The sequence below is a fragment of the Hyla sarda genome, chromosome 2 (assembly GCF_029499605.1).
Source record: "Hyla sarda isolate aHylSar1 chromosome 2, aHylSar1.hap1, whole genome shotgun sequence".
Classification (NCBI taxonomy): domain Eukaryota; kingdom Metazoa; phylum Chordata; class Amphibia; order Anura; family Hylidae; genus Hyla; species Hyla sarda.
This window is the reverse complement of record NC_079190.1, coordinates 236,177,043-236,193,686: the sequence shown is the minus strand read 5'-3', so window position 1 is coordinate 236,193,686 and position 16,644 is coordinate 236,177,043. Positions and strand designations below refer to the sequence as shown.

At 42.5% G+C, this 16,644-nt stretch overlaps 1 protein-coding gene across 1 annotated transcript in view; it reads right to left on the bottom strand.

The window, feature by feature from the left end:
* BRIP1 (BRCA1 interacting helicase 1) overlaps window positions 1-16,644 on the bottom strand; it is a 494,893-nt gene that overhangs the window by 441,351 nt on the left and 36,898 nt on the right. The window contains exon 7 of the mRNA XM_056556700.1: window positions 16,020-16,166. Within this exon, the coding sequence (XP_056412675.1) occupies window positions 16,020-16,166 (147 nt within the window). The remainder of the gene's footprint in view (window positions 1-16,019; window positions 16,167-16,644) is intronic.

Sequence of the window (16,644 nt, the reverse complement as noted above, 5' to 3'; positions counted from 1 at the left end):
CTGTCGTATTTCAAGGAAACAGTTTAGGGCCACATATGGGGTATTTCCATACTCAAGAGAAATTGCACAACAAATTTTGGGGGGGCCTTTTCTCCTTTTACCCCTTATGAAAAGGAAAAGTTGGGGGCTACACCAGCATGTTAGTGTAACATTTTTAATTTTTTTTTACACGAACATGCTGGTGTTTCCCCATATTTATTATTTTCACAAGCGGTAAAAGGAAAAAAAGACCCCCAAAATTTGTAACACAATTTCTCCTGAGAACGGAAATATCCCATATGTGGGCGTAAAATGCTCTGCGGGCGCACAACAAGGCTCAGGAGTGAGAGAGCACTATGTACATTTGAGCGGTTCTGACATAAATGCAAAAAAAATAAATACCCTCATGTGACCCCATTTTGGAAACTACACCCCTCACGGAATGTAACATGGGGTATAGTGCGCCTTAACACCCCACAGGTGTTTGACAAATTTTCGTTAAAGTTGGATGGGAAAATGAAAAAATGCTGGCGTTACCCTAAATTTTTCATTTTCACCAGGGAAAATATGGAAAAAAAGCCCCCCAAAATTTGTAACCCCATTTCTTCTGAGTAAGAAAATACCCCATATGTGGATGTAAAGGGCTCCGTTGGCGAACTACAATGCTCAGAAGAGAAGGAGCACCATTGGGCTTTTGAAGAGTCTCCAAAATGAGGTCACATGTGGGGGGGGGGGGGGGTCCACTGTTATGGCACCATAGGGGGCTTTGTAAACGCACATGGCCCCTGACTTCCATTCCATACAAATTCTCTTTCCAAAAGCTCAATGGCGCTCCTCCTCTTCTGAGCATTGTAGTGCGCCAGCAGAGCACTTGATGTCCACACATGGGGTATTTCCATACTCAAAGAAATGGGGTTACACATTTTGTAAAAATTAAAAATTTGGGGAAAAACTGAATTGTTTGTGAAAAAAAATTATCTTCATTTACACATCCAACTTTAACAAAAAGTCATCAAACACCTGTGAGGTGTCAAGGCTCACTGTACCCCTTGTTACGTTCCTTAACCCCTTAAGGACTCAGCCCATTTTGGCCTTAAGGACTCAGACAATTTAATTTTTACGTTTTCATTTTTTCCTCCTCGCCTTCTAAAAATCATAACTCTTTTATATTTTCATCCACAGACTAGTATGAGGGCTTATTTTTTGCGTGACCAGTTGTCCTTTGTAATGACATCACTCATTATATCATAAAATGTATGGCGCAACCAAAAAACACTATTTTTGTGGGGAAATTAAAACGAAAAACGCAATTTTGCTAATTTTGGAAGGTTTTGTTTTCACGCCGTACAATTTATGGTAAAAATGACGTGTGTTCTTTATTCTTAGGGTCAATACGATTAAAATGATACCCATTATTATATACTTTTATATTATTGTTGCGCTTAAAAAAAATCACAAACTTTTTAACCAAATTAGTACGTTTATAATCCCTTTATTTTGATGACCTCTAACTTTTTTATTTTTCCGTATAAGTGGCGGTATGGGGGCTCATTTTTTGCGCCATGATCTGTACTTTTTTTTGATACCACATTTGCATATAAAAAACTTTTAATACACTTTTTATCATTTTTTTTTTAATAAAATGTATTAAAAAAGTAGGAATTTTGGACTTTTTTTTTATTTTTTTTCGTTCACGCCGTTCACCGTACAGGATCATTAACATTTTATTTTAATAGTTCGGACATTTACGCACGTGGCGATACCAAATATGTCTATAAAAAATGTTTTTTACGCTTTTTGGGGGTAAAATAGGAAAAAACGGACGTTTTACTTTTTTATTGGGGGAGGGGATTTTTCACTTTTTTTTTACTTTTACTTTTACATTTTTTTACATTTTTTTTTACACTTGAATAGTCCCCATAGGGGACTATTCATAGCAATACCATGATTGCTAATACTGATCTGTTCTATGTATAGGACATAGAACAGATCAGTGTTTTCGGTCATCTCCTGCTCTGGTCTGCTCGATCACAGACCAGAGCAGGAGACGCCGGGAGCCGCACGGAGGAAGGAGAGGGGACCTCTGTACGGCGTTATGAATGATCGGATCCCCGCAGCAGCGCTGCGGGCGATCCGATCGTTCATTTAAATCGCGAACTCCCGCAGATGCCGGGATCTGTATTGATCCCGGCACCTGAGGGGTTAATGGCGGACGCCCGCAAGATCGCGGGCGTCGGCCATTGCCGGCGGGTCCCTGGCTGCGATCAGCAGCCGGGATCAGCCGCGCATGACACGGGCATCGATCCGATGCCCGCGGTTATGCTTAGGACGTAAATGTACGTCCTGGTGCGTTAAGTACCACCTCACCAGGACGTACATTTACGTCCTGCGTCCTTAAGGGGTTAAGGGGTGTAGTTTCCAAAATAGTATGCCATAGTTTGCTCTTTTTTAGGTTTCTTTCTCTTATAGGTCCTACTTCTGGCCTTTGTATTCTTTCCCCCCCCCCCCCCCCCCCCCTTTACTAGTCAGCTCTCCGTTCTTTTTTCCCCATTCCTTTTTACTCTCCTTTTTCCTGATTAACAAGACGACATGCTTTTCTCATAATGGACATGGGGCAATCAACCCTTAGCTGCGCGGCCAATATTTCTCCTACTTCTCTTTTCGAGGTGAGGTTACATTTTTTTTCCCCCTTTTTGCTGTTTGGTGTTTTATATATTTCTGATTATATCGCCCTCATGGATTGTTGCTTGCCACTTGTCTGAAGCTATATCATTTATATTGTAACTATCATTATTTTGTAGCTTTGTGTAATGATTTGGGACTGCATTGCATTTTCTTTGCATATCCTTTAATAAAACAAGTCTAAAAAAACATCGACTTGCTTGGTACTGTAATCTGTTATGGATTTTACCTATGCAAATGTCCAGGCGAGATCTGCAAGTATCCTATCAATTCACCCTTAAAACAGACTATTCTCAGTGTTAAGGATATTTTTTTTTCAGTCATCACATTTTGTGCCATAACTCATTTTTCATGTGTTACATTTTTAATGCATTCTCTTTTTCTTTCTTTTAAGGAAGGGGAGAAAGGAGGGGGGGGGGTTAAAGGATAAAACAAATTAATTCCATCACTTTTTTTTATGTGTAACCCTGCATGTCATGTGTTAACTCACAATAGCTGCAGAAAGAAGTTGCAGGAAGCAGAAGATTGTGTGTGCTTGCCCCCTCTTCACCTAACAGGCTACCGAGGACCACAGTTGCATATATACATAGTGATAATCACTAAGTATGTGAAATTTAGAAATTGGCTGACCAACTAATTGAACAACCGATTAAGAACAATAGTTGACAACTATTTTTATAAATCGGGTAGTTGCCAATTAATCTATTAGTTGTTTGAGTCCTAACATTATTTATTTACACACAAACACACACACACAATACATACACAGTTGTTCTTGCAGAATACCACTGGCATGCCATAAAAGGCATTTACAAGATACCGTATTTATCGGCGTATAACACGCACTTTTTAGGCTAAAATTTTTAGCCTTAAATCTATGTGCGTGTTATACGCCGATACACCCCCAGGAAAGGCAGGGGGAGAGAGGCCGTCGCTGCCCGCTTCTCTCCCCCTGCCTTTCCTGGGGTCTAGAGCCCTGCTGCCGGCCCTTCTCACCCCCTGGCTATCGGCACCGCTGCCCGTTCTGTCCCCCTGACTATCGGTGCCGGCGCCCCATTGCCGGCGCCGACAGCCAGGGGGAGAGAAGGGGCAGCGGCACCCATTGCCGGCGCTGCTGCCCAGTTGCCTTCCCCCCATCCCCGGTGGCATAATTACCCTTTGCCGGGGTCGGGTCCGCGCTGCTGCAGGCCTCCGGCGTGCGTCCCCGGCGTTGTTGCTATGCACTGCACGGCGAGGCGCATGACGTCAGTGCGTCGGGCCGTGCATAGCAACGACGCAGGGGACGCACGCCGGAGGCCTGCAGCAGCGCGGACCCGACCCCGGCAAAAGGTAATTATGCCACCGGGGATGGGGGGAGGCAACGGGGCAGCGGCGCAGGCAATGGGTGCCGCTGCCCCTTCTCTCTCCCTGGCTGTCGGCGCCGTTTCTCTCCCCCTGGCTATCGGCGCCCCATTGGCAATGGGGCGCCGGCACCGATAGTCAGGGGGACAGAACGGGCAGCGGCGCCGATAGCCAGGGGGTGAGAAGGGCCGGCAGCAGGGCTCTAGACCCCAGGAAAGGCAGAGGGAGAGAAGCGGGCAGCGACTGCCTCTCTCCCCCTGCCTTTCCTGGGGGTGTATCGGGGTATACACGCGCACACACGCACCCTCATTTTACCGTGGATATTTGTGTAAAAAACTTTTTTTACCCAAATATCCTTGGTAAAATGAGGGTGCGTGTTATAGGCCAGTGCGTGGTATACCCCGATAAATACGGTATTTATCTGGTTGAAGGCCGTCTCTATAGTGTCACCAGACACATACAGTAAGCATAGGGGTTGATGCCGCAAGATCAATCTTGCCACATAGCATCAAGAGGAGTATACTACCTGAGGGCTCTTATAAGGGACTAATAAGTAATTTGTTTGTTGCTTGAAAAACAGAAAAGTTTTCAACATCCAAGTCCATACCTAATATATTGACAAGTTGTTGTGAGATTTTATTGCCAGCTGTATATGGCAATCTATGGAAGTTAGCCCAGAAAATGTATGGTCTAAATAACACTGAAAAGTATTTATTAAAAATAGTAGGCACTAAACTCATTTTTGCTGCAATAGCTCAGTCATAAAAAAATAAAAATAAAAAAAACAACCACACAACAGTATAGTAAACCACTGCCATAAATAATTAGCTCTCCTCTCTTCTCTGCAGTGGCGTTGCGACCCGGGTGCGGGGGGTGCGGCCCGCACCGGGTGACACCAACCTAATGGGGTGACACCAAGACGCTCCGCAGCACCCACACCCCCCTATGTGCCCGACCGGCCTCCCATCCGTCAGCACCCCCCCCCCCCCCCCGTGCTGTGTGCGCGCGGTGCGCCCGTCTATTAGCAACCCCCCCCCCCCCCCTTTCAGTGCGCCCGTCCGTCATCATGCCCCCCCCTCTCACCTTCACCAGTACTGTGCCCGGCCTCCGCTCCCACGTCTGCGCCGGCCTGACGTCATACCGCATGGCCGCGCAGGGGGACGTCAGTTACGTCACTCGCATTGCGCCCGGTGAGAAGGAGCGCTGCGCTGGATAGGTGAGTGTGTGTGTCTGTCTCTATCTATGTTTGTGTGTGTGACTCTGTGTGTGTGAGAGGCTGTGTGTGTGACTCTGTGTGTGTGACTGTGTGTGTTTGTGTGACTCTCTGAGTGTGTGTGTGACTGTGTGTGACTCTGTGTATTTGTGTGACTCTGTGTATTTGTGTGACTGTGTGTGTGTGTGTGTGTGACTCTGTGTGTGACTATGTGTGTGTGTGACTGTGTGACTCTGTGTGTCTGTCTGTGAGTGTGTGTCTCTCTGACTGTGTGTGTTTGTGTGTGTGTCTCTCTGTGTTGTGTTGTATGTTTTTTTTTTTTTTTGTGTGTGTGTGTGGTGGGGGGGGGGGGGGGGGGGGAGACTTTGACGCATTGTGGGGAACCTGCAAGGGAACCTGCGGCCTAATGTGGGGAGTCTATGCTACCTAATGTGGGGAGTCTATGCTACCTAATGTGGGGAGTCTATTCTACCTAATGTGCGGAGTATATGCTACCTAATGTGCGGAGTCTATGATACCTAATGTGCGGAGTCTATGCTACCTAATGTGGGGGGGTCTATGCTAGCTAATGTGGGGAATCTGTGCTACCGAATGTGGGGAAACTGCTACCTAATGTGGGGAATCTGTGCTACCTAATATGGGGAAATTTCTACCTAATGTGGGGTAACTGGTACCTACCTAATGTGGGGAAACTGGTACCAAATGTGGGGAATCTATGCTGCCTAATGTGGGGAAAAGATGCTACCTAATGTGGGGAAACTGCTACCTACCTAATGTGGGGGAACTGCTGCCTACCTAATGCTCCCCCCCTGGCAGTAGCACCCTCATCATCCGCCAGCAACTACCCCCCCCCCCCCCCCCAGCGGCACCTCCATCAGCAGATCCTGATGGTGGATGATGGCGGTGCTCCTGCCAGGAGGATGATCCTGCCGATGGATGATGGGGGTGATACTGCCAGGGGGGATGGCCAGTAGCACCCTCATCATCCTTCAGCAAACCCCCCCCCCAGTAGTAGCACCCCCATCATCCACTAGCAACACCACCAATACCCCCCTCCCGTGGTAATAGCATCAGCTAACGGATGTTGAGGGGTGTTACTGCGGTTGTGGTATTATATTCAGAGGGTGCACTGTATGGCAACGTTATATTCAGAGGGCGCAGTTTGTGGTAGTATTATATTCAGAGGGCACAGTGGGTGGTAGTATTATATTCAGAGGGCGCAGTTTGTGGTAGTGTTATATTCAGAGGGCACAGTGGGTGGTAGTATTATATTCAGAGGGCGCAGTTTGTGGTAGTATTATTAGAGATGAGTGAACTTACAGTAAATTCGATTCGTCACGAACTTGTCGGCTCAGCAGTTGATGACTTATCCTGCGTAAATTAGTTCAGCCTTCAGGTGCTCCGGTGGGCTGGAAAAGGTGGATACATTCATAGGAAAGATTCTCCTAGGACAATATCCACCTTTTCCAGCCCACAGGAGCACCTGAAAGCTGAACTCATTTATGCAGGAAAAGCCATCAACTGCCAAGCCGAGAAGTTTGTGACGAGTTGAATTTACTGTAGTTTGCTCATCTCTAAGTATTATATTCAGAGGGCGCAGTGGGTGGTAGTAATATATTCAGAGTGTACAGTATGTGTTGGTATTATATTCAGAGGGTACAGTATGTGGCAGATTTATATTCAGAGGGCACAGTATATGGTAGTATTATATTCAGAGGGTACAGTATGTGATAGTATTATATTCAGAGGGTACAGTATGTGATAGTATTATATTCAGGGGTACAGTATGTGGCAGATTTATATTCAGAGGGTACAGTATGTGATGGTATTATATTCAGAATGTACAGTGTGTGGTATTATTATATTCAGTGGGTATGGTGTATGGAAGGTTTATAATCAGAGTATAGTGTATAGTAGTATTATATTTAGAGGATACAGTGTCTGGCAGGTTTATAATAATAATTGTTTTCATATAGAGGATGAGAATGCGCTGACATAGTGAGGAGACGTCTGGGCGTCACATTCTACAGACAGAAGTTTTAGCTGGACCAGGCGGTATGTACCATCTGAATTAGATAAGGGAAGACTATAGAGAAGACGTCACTGATATCATTGTACATTCTCCTCTCTGTGTCCTATCAGAGCTGTAGTCGCTTGTCAGTTCTACAGTTATGGTCAGTGAAACTACAACTCCCAGCATAACCTCACCACTGCATAAAGGGGTACTCTACTGGAAAACATTTTTTTTAATCAACTGGTGCTACAAAGTTAAACAGATTTGTAAATTACTTCTATTTAAAAATCTTAATCCTTCCAGTACTTATTAGCTGCTGTATAAGCGATTCACAGGAAGTTCTTTTCTTTTTTAATTTCTTTTCTGTCTGACCACAGTGCTCTGTGCTGACACCTCTGTCCATGTCAAGAACTGTCCATAGTAGGAGCAAATCCCCATAGCAAACCTATCCTGCTCTGGACAGTTCCTGACATGGACAGAGGTGTCAGCAAATAGCACTGTGGTCAGATTGGAAAGAACTACGCAACTTCCTGTGGAGCATACACCAGCTTATAAGTACTGTAAGTATTAAGATTTTAAATAGAAGTAATTTAAAAATCTGTTTAACTTTCTGGCACCAGTTGATATAAAAGTAAATGTTTTCCAGTGGAGTACCCCCTTAAGTAATTCTGGGAGCTGTATATTTAAATGGTGAAAACTTCTTTAACACTTTCCCATTCTGTGGCAACTGGTATATCTGATTATTATACTGGAATTTCTCACAATGCGCTACAACAGTGGTGTCTGTCACAACAGGCTAAAAACTTACTGGGGGGAGGGGGGAGGTATGGGGGTGACACCATTTTCTACCGCACCGGGTGACACCAACCCTAGCAACGCCACTGGTTCTCTGTATACTTAATGCTCTATAATTTCTTTCAAATAAAATCTGGAATGTGCTTGGTCAAAAAACTCAAGCTTTTGCCAACTCATTTTCTGTTGGCTGTACTGTAAAAAGGGATTACTGGCAAGAAAATATCAATTTGTTAGCAAGGATAGTATCCTTGAAGACAGCGTTTCTAAACAGGATATGAAAATGATAAGGTATTTTATCTTTCAGTCTTGCACGCTAGCCAAGACAGTGTACACCAGACTGTGAAATGGATCAAATTGGATTAAGCAGCTTTTATTCCCGGTTGTCATTTTTTTATTAAAACATTCCATAAAAAGATTTAGGTAGTGTAAACAAAAATTCAAATCTTTCTTTCTCCCATTTCTGTGTGAAAACTGCCACCACAGTACAGAAAAATAGGTAAAACTAAATGTAATATGAGTACTTACACCTTTAAATAGCATTTCATTTTTAGGTCCAATATTCTGATCTGCTCTATTATATAGTATATCTTTATAGGGGTTGGAGCTCCATTTGTTTTTGTACATAGGGGTAGCACAGTGGTAGACAGTGTTGTCTTGCCAGCATTGGGGTGCAGGGTTCAGATTCTAGCAGAACAACATCTGCATGGAGTTTGTATGTTATTTCCATGTTTGCATGGGTTCTGGGTACTCCGTTATCTTTCCATAATCCAAAAACATACTGGTCGAGATTTAGAAATCTGTCAAAAATGTGTCTTATTTTTGTCTCAGACAGATTACTTCTATTTAAAAATATTAATCCTTCCAGTACTTATTAGCTGGTGAATGCTCCACAGGAAGTTATTTTCTTTTTGAATTTCCTTTCTCTCTGATCACAGTGCTCTCTGCTGACACCTCTGTCCACATCAGGATCTATCCAGAGTAAGAGCAAATGCCCATAGAAAACCTATCCTGCCTTGGACAGTTTCTGAGGTGTGAGCAGAGAGCACTGTGGTCAGACAAAAGAAATTCAAAAAGAAAAGAACTTCCTCTGTAGTACACAGCAGCTCATAAGTACTGGAAGAATTAAGATCTTTAAATAGATGTAATTTACAAATCTGTTAAACTTTCGGGTACAAGGTGATTAAAATATATAGTTTTCCACCGGAGTACCCCTTTAACCCCAAGCCCATTTTCACCTTAAGGACCAGAGAATTTTTTTGCACATCTGACCACTGTCACTTTAAGCATTAAGATCTCTGGGATGCTTTTACTTATGAATTTGATTCAGAGATTGTTTTGTCGTGACGTATTTTCATCGATACTTGCATAATTTCTTGGCAAAAAATTCCAAAATTTCATGAAGAATTTAAAAATTTTGCATTTTTCTAGCTTTGAAGCTTTCTGCTTGTAAGGAAAATAGACATACCAAATAAATTATATATCGATTCACATATACAATATGTCTACTTTATGTTGGCATCGTAAAGTTAAATATGTTTTTACTTTTGGAAGACATCAGAGGGCTTCAAAGTTCAGCAGCAATTTTCAAATTTTTCACAACATTTTCAAAATCGGAATTTTTCAAGGACCAGTTCAGTTTTGAAGTGGATTTGAAGGGCCTTCATATTAGAAATACCCCATAAATGACCCCATTATAAAAACTGCACCCCTCAAAGTATACAAAATGACATTCAGTAAGTTTGTTCACCCTTTAGGTGTTTCACAGGAATACCAGCAAAGTGAGGGAGAAAATTCAAAATCTAATTTTTTTTTACACTAACACGTGTAACCCAATTTCTCTCAAGTAAGTAAATACTTCATATGTGAACGTAAAGTGCTCTGTGGGTGCACTAGAAGGCTCAGAAGCGAAGGAGCAACAATAGGATTTTGGAGAGTGAATTTAGCTGAAATGGTTTTTGGGGGGCATGTCGCATTTAGGAAGCCCCTATGGTGCCATAATAGAAAGAAAAAAAAAAAAAAAAAACACCACATGGTATACTAGTTTGGAAACTACACCCCTCAAGGAATGTAACAAGGGGTACAGTGAACCTTTACACCCCACAGGTGTTTGACAAATTTCCGCTAAAGTTGGACATGAAAATGAAAAATTAGATTTTCACTAAAATGCTGGTGTTACCCCAAATTTTTCATTTTCACAAGGGGTAATAGACGAAATGGGGCTAAAAATTTTGGGAGGCTTTTTCTCCTAAGTATGGAAATAAATAATGTGGATGTAAAGTGCTCTGCGGGCGAACTACAATGCTCAGAAGAGGAGCGACATTGGGCTTTTGGAGAGCAAATTTGTCTGGAATTATAGTAACATAGTTACAGTTCATAAGGTTGAAAAAAGACCAGAGTCCATCAAGTTCAACCTATAACCCTAATAAGTCCCTATTGAGTTGAGTTGATCCAGGAGAAGGCAAAAAAAAAAATCATACTAGAGGTAAAAAATGCCTTCCCGACTCCAAATATGGCAGTCAGAATAAATCCCTGGATCAACCTTCTGTCCCTATAAATCTAGTATACATAACCAGTAATATTATTACTCTCCAAAAATGCATCCAGACCCTTTTTGAACTCTATTACAGAGTTCAGCATGATCACCTCCTCCAGGAGAGAATTCCACAGTCTCACTGCTCTTACAGTAAAGAACCCCCGTCTGTGCTGGTGTAGGAACCTTCTTTCCTCTAGACGTAGAGGATGCCCCCTTGTTATTGATACAGTCCTGAGTATAAATAGATCATGGGAGAGATCTCTGTACTGTCCCCTGATATACTTATACATAGTTATTTGGTCTCCCCTAAGCCTTCTTTTTTCTAAACTAAAAAACCCTAATTCAGATAATCTTTCTGGGTAGTGTAGTCCTCCCATTCCCCGTATTACTCTGGTTGCCCGTCTTTGAACCCTCTCCAGCTCCACTATATCTTTCTTGTACACTGGTGCCCAGTACTGTACACAGTATTCTATGTGTGGTCTGACTTGTGATTTGTACAGCGGTAGAATTATTTCCTTGTCGTGGGCATCTATGCCCATATTGATGCACCCCATGATTTTATTAGCCTTGGCAGCAGCTGCCCGACACTAGTCACTACAGCTAAATTTACTGTTAACTAAGACTCCTAAGTCCTTTTCCATGTCAGTCGACCCAAGTGTTCTCCCATTTAATACATAATCCCAGCCCGGATTCTTCTTCCCCAAGTGCATTACCTTACATTTATCAGTAATGAACCTCATCTGCCACTTCCCAGCCCAAACCTCCAACCTATCCAGATCCATTTGTAACAGTGCACTGTTCTCTATAGTGTTTACCGCTTTACAGAGTTTAGTGTCAACTGCAAAGATTGATACTTTACTATTCAACCCCTCTGCAACGTCATTAATGAATATATTAAATAGGACAGGACCCAAGACGGACCCCTGTGGTACCCCACTAGTAACAGTCACCCAATCAGAATAAGTACCATTAATAACCAAGTACAAAAGGTTTATAGTGCGGGTGAAGACTAACCCCTTAAGGACCAAGCCCACTTTAATATTAAGGACCAGAGCGTTTTTTTGCACATCTAACCAGTGTCACTTTAAGCATTAATAACTCTGGGATGCTTTTACTTTTCATTCCGATATTGTTTCTTTGTGACATATTCTACTCATTTCTTGGTGAAAAATTCCAAAATTTAATGAAAAAATTTAAAATTTTGCATTTTTCTAACTTTGAAGCTCTCTACTTTTAAAGGAAAATAGATATTCCAAATAATTATATATTGATTCACATATACAATGGGGGATATTTATCAAAGGATTTAGACTAGTTTTTCCTGTCTAAATTTGTCGCACAGAAAGTCGCAGTCTAAATATGTGCGACTTTTTTGCGACTTTTGCTCTTGAGGATTTTTAGAACATGATGCATTCTAGCCTATTTTAGACTGAAATGCATTAGCCGCGAGCTAAATTTATGGTGCCCACCGGCCTCGGACAGCACCTTACCCGGCACCTCTCTTAAAAGCCGCAGCAACCTACAGAAGCTCCAGAAGAGAAGCGCGTGTCCCTTGAGCGACGAGAGATCATCATCATCATGGGGCGGGAGCAAGTGCCGGAGCGGACCAGGCCGAAGCCGTGGGCTAAATTAATGGTGCCCGCCGTCCGTGGCCTCTGCTCCTCCTACGGCCTACTGGGGCGCCCTCTGAAAGAAGACGGAGACCGGAGTGGACTCCGGAGGGCAAGAGAAGAAGCCAGAAGGCCCGGTCAGACAAGGGGACACTGTCTAGCCTGTCGCACTAGCAACAGGAGCAGCGTGCAACATGAAATGGCAGAGGGCTGAAATATGTCAGACCCAGGGACATGCCTGGCTTGCAATCTAATGCCGGAGTTCATCTAAGCTAAGCCCTAGAGGGGGACAGAGATGGAAATACTTACCTGAAGATGCTTATACTCACCTCTGATGTCTTCAGAAGAATAACTTTCTAAACTAGAAAATAACAAAAAGAAGACTTGGTCTGGAGAAACTCCAGACCTGCGTCTGCCTCCTAGGACACTAAGCTAAAACTGATAAGCTCAGAGTCAGTGGGCGGGGTATATCCTGCCAGGAGGGGCCAACTTTTTTTTTTTTTTTTTTATTAAGCCTAGTGTCAGCCTCCTTGTGGCAACAAGATATACCCAGGGTTCCTGTGTCCTCCAATGGAGCCGATCGAGAAAAGTGGTTTTTGATGTATATAAAGATTGCCATCAGTTTGGCCATCCAACTTCATTTCCAAGCATAATATTCGTATTTAAAACAGGAATATATAACAAACCACATTCTTTTCCAAAATGGATCGAGAATCTGGGTAGAAGGGCATAATGTTACTTCAGGGAGTATAGAAAGAAGGACCTGCACCCTTCCCTTTGGACAACAATACACATGATTTATAAATGTAAAATCACTGCGTAGAAAAAGAAAGGATTGCTCCACCTCTAGAATCATTGACATTCCACATCTAAATGATGTTTCTTTGCACTTGCTATTAATTATTCTTGTAAGATTAGCTGGTGGCTAAATACTTTAGAGTTGAGAAAAAAAAAAAAAAAGTATCTATGCGATCTGTACGTATTTAACAGTGTACGGCTTTATTAACCCCCCCCCACCCCAAGCCTGTTAAAGGCATTCAGTGGTTACAGTAATTAGTGTTCACATTCTTATGACATTTTTACCACTCTTTTATTATCCTACTGAGATATGACTTCATTGCCAACTATATACAACATGGCAACATTTACTCACACTTCATGAGTTGGCAATTAAAACTATGTCAACACATTAAGTTCACCATTATTTTCCAAAATAACTCCTATAAAAATGGAAAAAACAGTTTGGCTGTGGCTTACACATACAGAGTCCTATGCTTCCAGTACGTACAAAAATAAATCTGCTGAAATATTTCAATGGGTCGGACAACTGTAAGTCGAAAGGTACAGGGAAATCCTTGTAAACTGAAATGTTGCCACCTTTCATATAAAAAGGTTGTGTAAATCAGAATAGCTGAAAAGATTGATGGTGGTGGATATAACCCTTCCCCATGCCATATTTCTACCCTACATAATATAATGTTCTAAAAGGGTTAGAATGAACACGTCTGAAAAAGAAGTCTACATATTCTATTGGACAGGATCTATTATGACCAGTTCTAATTTACGAGCATTCTGTAAAAGTTTAAAAATAAAAATAAAAAAAAAGGCACCCGGAAGTAATTAATTTACTATAATTTTTTATTTTTTTATTTTTTTATTTTTTACAAGGTACAGAGACAGGGAAGCCTCAGTAAAATCTACCGTATATAGGTTTCCACATAGGGTGATAGGAGAAATGTTTACACAGTATTTTTCACGTAAATTCTGCAGATTTTGTTTTGGGAATCAGCTGAAGTTTTTTTTACAGCAAAACTTTAAATCTGTATTTGGGGGGGGAGGGGGAGGGGGGGATTTACTAGCACAACACTTTTTGGACGCAATGACAGTAAAAATCCTGTATAAAAGGGTATGCCTTGGATTCCTGCCACAAACTCTGAGGTGAACATTTCCAACAAAAAATAAAAGAATCCACTGTGTAAGATATTTCTTTACTAATTTCACAGAAAATATTCATGAATCTGTAACACACAATATGACAAATTTAAGACAGGTTACTTCAGCTTTATCTACTTAAGTATTTATAGAAAAGAAAAAAAAGCCAGAAATGTTGCTCTGTGTGTCACCCTTTACAGCACAGTGTGAACTACAATTCATCATATATACACACAGATATGTGTGTGTGAATTTTTCTCTAATATTAGAATACAACATATGCACTATATAAAAGGCAGGCATCCTTTACAAGCTAAAAGGGCAAGTACCGTATTTATCGGCATAGAACACAGATTTATTAGGCTAAAATTTCTAGCCAAGTCTATCTGCGTGTTATATGCCGATAAGCCGCTGCAGTTCAATGATTTAAAGCGGGCGCTTTAAATCAATGAACTACAGCGGCTTTTGCAGGTCCAGAGACCTGCCGTTGTTGCCTGGAGTCCAGAGACTGCCGGCGCCGCTGCCCCATTACCTCCCCCATACCCCCCGGTTTTTCTGACCCCGCAAAAGCCCCCAGGAAAGGCAGGGGGAGAGAGGCCGTCGCTGCCCGCTTCTCTCCCCCTGGCTGTCGGCGTCGCTGTCCCACTGCCTCCCCCATCCCCGGTTTTATGATTGCCTGTTGGCGGGGTCGGGTCCGCGCTGCTTCTAGCTCTGTTGTGGAGTCTATGCGTCGTTGCTATGTGCTGCGAGGCGCAATGACGAGTGACGCGACGTCACTCGTCATTGCGTAGCGCAGCGCATAGCAACGACGCATAGACACCACATCGGAGCCAGAAGCAGCGCGGACCGGAGCCAGAAGCTCCCCGGCAACAGGTTATCATAAAACCGGGGACAGGGGAGGCAATGGGGCAGCGGCGCCGATAGCCAAGGGGTGAGAAGCAGCAGCAGGGCACTAGACCCCAGGAAAGGCAGGGGGAGAGAAGCTGGCAGTGACGGCCTCTCTCCCCCTGCCTTTCCTGAGGGCTTCTGCGGGGTCAGAAACAGTGTATCGGGGTTTACACATGCACACACACGCACCCTCATTTTACCAAGGATATTTGGGTAAAAAACTTTTTTTTTACCGAAATATCCTTGGTAAAATGAGGGTGTGTGTAATAGGCCGGTGCGTGGTATACCCCAATAAATACGGTAATCTTGAGTGATCTCAGTCCAGTAAATGCAGTTCTTACCTTGTTCGTTAAAAACAAAAATAAAATAAATACATATACACACGCACCATATCAATTAGGCTCTTGTCAGAGCAAGGACTGCTAAAACTTTCCAGTGATTCACTCTGCCATGGAGAGATCTAATAGAACACAGCCTGTAGCAGCCTCTTGTGAATCATGCAAGATATTCAGGCTCTCTTCAATTCAATATATTTTATTGACAACAAAAATCAAACAAATTACTAAATAATTACTGATAACATATCTAGAATAAAATAGAAAGGGGAGCACACATTCTTGAATTGATACACTTTAGCTAACAGCAGCATAATGCACCATTTGTGACATAAAGCCCAACTTTATGCGATTTTTGTCCAAAATGAATTACACAGATCTTCCAGTAAGATCAGCTGCATGGTAAGTGCATGAAATTGTGGCTAAATAGCCCCCTACCTATGGCTTGCTCATGCTCAAAATGACAAAAGCACAGCCCAAGCTGTTGTCAGGGGCAAGAGTCCTCAAACAGGTTTAACATGGTATTAAACCTCTGCCAAAGAACGAGTAAGATTATTTTTTCAAAACATTATTGTTTCATACACTTGGCAATATCCGGGACAGCTGTCACCACATAGAGCATAGACTAACTATACTGCTTATGAGTTGGCAGACTTATAATTCCTTATTCACAAAATGTAAATTAATTGCTACTAACCTGCTTTGTAGACAACAGTGCCGAACCATCAAAATATGGGTCATCAGGTTGTCTCTGTTTGCAACAGCTGGGTCCCATACTGTTGTTGCCATCATTTGAATCATCCTCAAACTGTACACCTTTGTCAAAACAACGTTTCTTTCGTGTCTGCGATGGAATACAAGTGTTATCAGCCTTAAGAATACAGATGACAAGTCACAAATCATCCAGTATTAAATATTTGTCTCACTTCAAGAGTTCCAGTCGAAAAGTTTATATTAAACAAGATGACTGTGCTTTAAAATAGCTTAGAAAATTACATCGGATTATGTAATGGCTTTAGAAGTTTCTGATTGACATCATGTGAGGTAAGTGGGGGCATACCTGTTGCAGGATTTTAAAGGGGTTGTTCAGGGAGCAGAAAAGGTATTCTATCTTCTGCTCCCCAGCGTTTCTCTTTTGTGACAAAAGGCGTCAGTTACCTAATTGCAATCGTCACTTGCAGAGGAAACCACACCTGAATGCAATGTCCAATAGTAGCACTCTAGCCAGGAAATCAGCCAAGTCTATCTACATCCTTCTACATCAACTACAGTATATAGCCCTATAACCCCTTTGATATAACGGAAGAAGGATTGGCTGAATT